General features: G+C 39.1%; 1 protein-coding gene across 1 annotated transcript in view; it reads left to right on the forward strand.

The window, feature by feature from the left end:
• FAM198B (family with sequence similarity 198, member B) overlaps positions 1-5,203 on the forward strand; it is a 17,376-nt gene that overhangs the window by 3,258 nt on the left and 8,915 nt on the right. The window contains exon 2 of the mRNA XM_009325236.1: positions 4,813-5,027. Within this exon, the coding sequence (XP_009323511.1) occupies positions 4,813-5,027 (215 nt within the window). The remainder of the gene's footprint in view (positions 1-4,812; positions 5,028-5,203) is intronic.

Consider the following 5,203-nt stretch of genomic DNA (forward strand, 5'->3'; position numbering starts at 1 on the left):
ATATTTTTGCAATGAATTGGCCAAACATAAAAAGCCCAGGGAGTACAGGTAGGCAAAGCCCTTTTGAGTTCAGTGTTGAACTATGCAAGCATAGTTCATATGCAAGCACTCATTCATTACTCCCATTGCTACCTACAAGGCGTGAAAAATGCCAAGAGCTCCAAAACACCTATAAAAAAAGGATAAGCCTGTAAAACAACAAGAAATAATATAAAACTGTGTCTATTGTAGAGAAAATGGAGGTTGACCCTCATGTGTCTGAGTTTTGGGATGGTCACATTAATACCACAGGACTGAGAGTCTTCATTATTTGATCACCCTGAGGAACAGAAGAGACACAAGTGACCTTGCTTGGTGTCACAGCCCTACCTTAATTAATTTGCACAGAAGCTAAGTAAAATGACTGCACATATTGCCTCTAGCTCAGCAACAGCATTTGCAGGGCAGGATGGTGCTGATGTTTGTTAGGGTTTGAGCTACCACTGGAGCAACATGGGCTGGAGCAGGCTTGCTCTTGTGTTGCAGCTGACAGCTGTAGGAATAGGACTCTGGCTCCTTGGATCGTAGCAACAAGGCTGAGCTCTTTACTCAGCTTTTGGTACAAAATACACAGCTATTGCTATGCAATTTTATTGCACCACCAGCTGAGGGCCTGAACTACTGCATGCTGACAACTACCCCTCTTCCCCCCTGGTTTTCTCATATCATAAGTTCGGTGAAATATGTTTTATCCTGTGCTGAGAAGAATAAGCACAGGTGTACTCAATTCATTTGAGCTTTTTTTTTTTGCTAAAGATTGGACCTCTTATTCGCCCACAACCACTTTTCCTAAAACATGCAAGAAAGTCTTCCTTTGAATAACACCTTTCATGGTTGGTTTAGTGCAAACAGACGAATGACATGTGATAGATAGCTCCACTGGTTGTATTTGTCATTTTGCTTTACTGGCCTCTACATGATGATAAATGGAGCCATAGGTTTATCTGTGTTATAGCCTGCACTATTAGCCTGCCCTTGCCACCCCACCAAAAGTTATGCAAAAGCAGGCAAAGATAACGTGGATCACTAATGTCAGGGCAAAGAATAAGAAACAGCTAATGCTGCCTTATGCATTCAGAATGCTCTAAAAGGCTTCAATTTGCCTCTCCTGTTTTCTATCTATCAACCCAAACAACTTACACCATAGTGTTGTACCTCTCGGAGGGCGTATTTCCAGTATTTTGTTGGGTAGAGAAGTTCATGCATAAGCAGTAATGCAGTCCATAATCTAGCATAGTCTAGAGAGCAACTGATGCACATTTCATGCATTCCTTAATTCTGACATCCATACAAGCGCAGGACAGAAACATTGCAAATAAGGTGCAGAAGGAAGAAAGAAAAATAGCCTAACTTCTCTCTGCTTTCTGCTTCTGTCCCTTATATTTTCCCTCAGAACTTAATCCTAAACTCTCAAATTCAAGTAATGCACCGTATGTCAGTCCCTCATCTTTCCACACTAAGTTATCCTCTCCTGCTAATATGTGGGCAACTAAACTGTTTCTTTCAAATGTGGCAGTGTTAAGCTATACTGCTTTACAGTGAACAACGAGGAGTTTGAGAAAGGGCTTTAAGTACCCTGTGAAAGATTTGCTTTTTTTAGTGATGCTGTCATGGGCACATTTGAAAATATTTTCTTTCTAGGAAGTTAGAAAGATTACTGTAGATACAAGTTAGAGCACAAGATGCAAGAGTAACATTTGCAAGAGCACCTTTGTGGTTAAGAAGCATACAGACTATTTTCAAAGTGATGTGGTGTGTGGATATCTAAGATGATGCCTATGTTGAAGAAGCCATGCAGTGATACATTATCTAACTGCACACGAAGCAGTTAAAGTACCTTGAGGTAGTCTAGTCTCAGCAGCCTGAGGTTTCACCTGCGTTAGCTTATTCAACTTAGGATATCCTAAGCCAGTAGCTCCTAAGGGCCTAAGAAAGTTTTAGAAATATTTTGATGTTTAAAAATCTATATGAATTACTAGGAAGGTGGTTCCAACATGAGTTTTGAAAAATCTTTCCCATATGATCTTGCAGATCATCTGTTAGTCAAGTAGATATATTGATGTAAAATGGCAGATGAAAAGAAAATTAAGTCGATCAGCTTTGGGCAAGATTCAGTGCAATGCAGCTGCAGCAACAGAAAAGCAGTAGCCCTTTGTGTTACTGTATAAAGTTGATTAGGAAAGAAGTGCATGCAGAACACACTGAACACACTCAATCTCCTCAGTTTTGGCTGTATCAAACTGGAAGCTCTGATTCTTAGCCAGGCCTTACTTTTCACCATTCAGTTAACTTCAGCCCCGTCCTCATAAGGTTTGAATCAGAAGAGCTCCACTGATTTCAGTGGCGATTCATGCAGCTGTGAATCAGACCCCTTATCTGCTTTAATTCAGCATCTTCATGTTTTTCCTGCAAGCGTCAAAAATGTGAGTCACTGGTCCTTACTGAAGCTGCTGTTTCATATTCCTGTAATTCAATTTATATTACAGAGTTGAAAGATTTTATTTTGGCTCATCTTTTCTGCTCCCATTTCCTCTGAAATGCAAACATTTCCTGTATTTAGCCTTGGTCTTTTAAAAATGTTTTTGTATCTTAATGGAAACTGGCAAGATATTATTCATATTTTTCAAGTATTTATATTACTATTGTTTATCATGTCCCTTTTGGGTAGACAGGAGATGCTTGTTATGTTAGAAGACCATTTATGTAGTTAGTTTGTAGAAGAATTCATGAATAGTTACACAAGCTGTTACTGGAGATATAAAAATAATAGATCAGACTTGGTCCTGAAGAAAGCCGTCCTTTTTTGTGACAATTCCCAATGCTTATATAGACTTTCTCCAACTGGCTTGGAAAAGAAGCTTAGCCGATAGTTGACCTAACTTGGCTAAAATCATCTACAATGTAGGTGATGGAACCACAGCAAGAGAGATGAGGAAATGGCTAAGACTTCCCAAACTAATTTCCTAAGTACTTATTCAGGCACCTCAGTAGAGGAGAAGCCCGATTTTCAGGAGTGCTCAGTGCTTTTTTTCAGCAGAGGAAAGAACATGGATCATGGTGCTGATAAAGGTAGTACTGATCCTAGTGAAAGAGAGATTGATGTTCCTAGTGGAAGGACAACTTCTGTGTTCCTAAGGAAACATTGGGCAACTGGGAGGGAAGTTAGATGTGGTGGAGCTGTACATTGGGTTGGCTTGAGAAGGACTACCTTGTATGTGCAAGCTATGGCAGAAACAAGATCAAGTACATTCTTGTTTTGGAGAGGAGTTTGTTTTTCTCTTGGGCTTGATTGTGCAGGGGGCCTATCATGCTCTATTGGCAAATACAAGATAGATCTTTACATATGATTCACTACTAAGTATGGGCAAAGATAATTTCTTACTTGTTGTTTTAGATCAGTCAGCATCCTTTGGACAAGTTGCTTTTTGATTCAGCTGTATGGAGATCTGTTTTAAACAGTTCTTGGCTGCTTACTTTAGCAGCTTTTACCTTGCTGTTGGCACTGATACCTGTTTTCTGTATGCTATTCTCTGTCTGGATTACCTCTGGAGAAGGTGTCATGGATCTTGTTGCCTTCATGTGAGTTTCTGAAAGCTTCTCTTCAGATGCATCTCTGGCTCCATGGGCATGTGGAAGATGAGACAGTTAAATGCAGCCTAAACTATGCAATAAATTGTGCAATAGTGTGGACTTTAGGTTCATTGACCTTCAAGATGAACATAAATTTTATGCATGTTTCAACAGTTGCGATTTAGCAAATAACAGCTTCGCAGTTAAATGGTTCCTCCTCTCTCTACCAAGACATATTTTGGTCTTCTGTCTACACCCAGAAATATAAAGGATTTCTTTGTTTTAGTGTGCGTACATGCCACAGTCCTGGGACCTCAACAGTTTAAGGCAGCAACAGCATTACATCAGCAATGAAAAGGAGAGTTCCACTTTCCTAAGATACATGCCTGTTACTTGATATTGGGTGAAATATGTTTATCAGTTCTTATACTGGGAAAGCTTATTTTAAATTCTTTGCTGAGGTTTCTTCCCACTGAGAACTCTGAACACTTGAACTCATCAAAGCTAAGGCCCTTGACTTAGTGTCAGGGAAGAGCAGAATATTCTTTAAAAGAATTAAAGAATTTGGCCAAAATAGCTGCTGCACAAAACAGATCTCATGTTATAACTGGATAAAAAAATACTTGTCAAGGTGTTTATTCATGCTAAGCTCACACTCTCTAGTATTCTCATATATTATTTCAGAGCTGTGAAGTCATACATTATAGGCCTAAAATACTAAAGATAACAAAATAAATCCACTTTGAGTATAGGATTTGTAGTGTTTCTATGCCCATTATGCAGAAAAAATACTTTGACACAAGTTTTCAGCTCCTGTAAATCATCATCAGTTCACTGGAATCAGAGGGAAATTACATCGTTGATTCACAGTGGCATTGTAGGCTCTTAATCTACCTATAAACTTTTGAATAATCTGGTTTAGTATATGATTTTGTACATTAATCTCTTGCTTCAAACAGAGAAAGCCTTCTGTACACTGAAGGCGTTTATAATGTCTATGCTTCTCCCATTCCTGCGGTGGCTGATTTTAGATGTGGAATAAGACCACATTAACCAAAGGATGTCAAGTTATTAGTCCCTGGCCATTTTTCCTGCCACATCTGCAAAATGGTATAATTATTGATGCTTAGGCAATGTCTAAAGAATGATCAAGTAAGTCTGGCAGTATTGCACTATACCGATGATCTGTTTTTCCTTTTTCAGATGGTCAAGCTTGTCCTGTTATTCTCTGGGATTCTTCACTGAGCCCAACAGATAATAGTACCCATTCTTCAGTGAGATTAACCTGGGGGCGATATCAGCAGCTATTGAAGCAGAAATGCTGGCAGAATGGGAAAGTTCCCAAAGCTGAGTGGGGCTGTACTGAAATCCATCATCATGAGTGGTCCAAGATGGCACTCTTTGATTTTCTTTTGCAGGTAAAACATTTACTGAATGCAACTCTCTGCCTCAAAAGTCATGTGAGCACACATGGGACTCCTAGAAAAGTCATTTTAGTTTATTTCCTTTTTTTAAAATGGGGAAGAGATGTATTTTCAGTTTGAACTTGTTTCTGGTTGTTTCTTATGATTAAAATATCCAAAACACAACTTAT

Source organism: Pygoscelis adeliae, unplaced genomic scaffold (assembly GCF_000699105.1).
Source record: "Pygoscelis adeliae isolate BGI_AS28 unplaced genomic scaffold, ASM69910v1 Scaffold170, whole genome shotgun sequence".
Classification (NCBI taxonomy): domain Eukaryota; kingdom Metazoa; phylum Chordata; class Aves; order Sphenisciformes; family Spheniscidae; genus Pygoscelis; species Pygoscelis adeliae.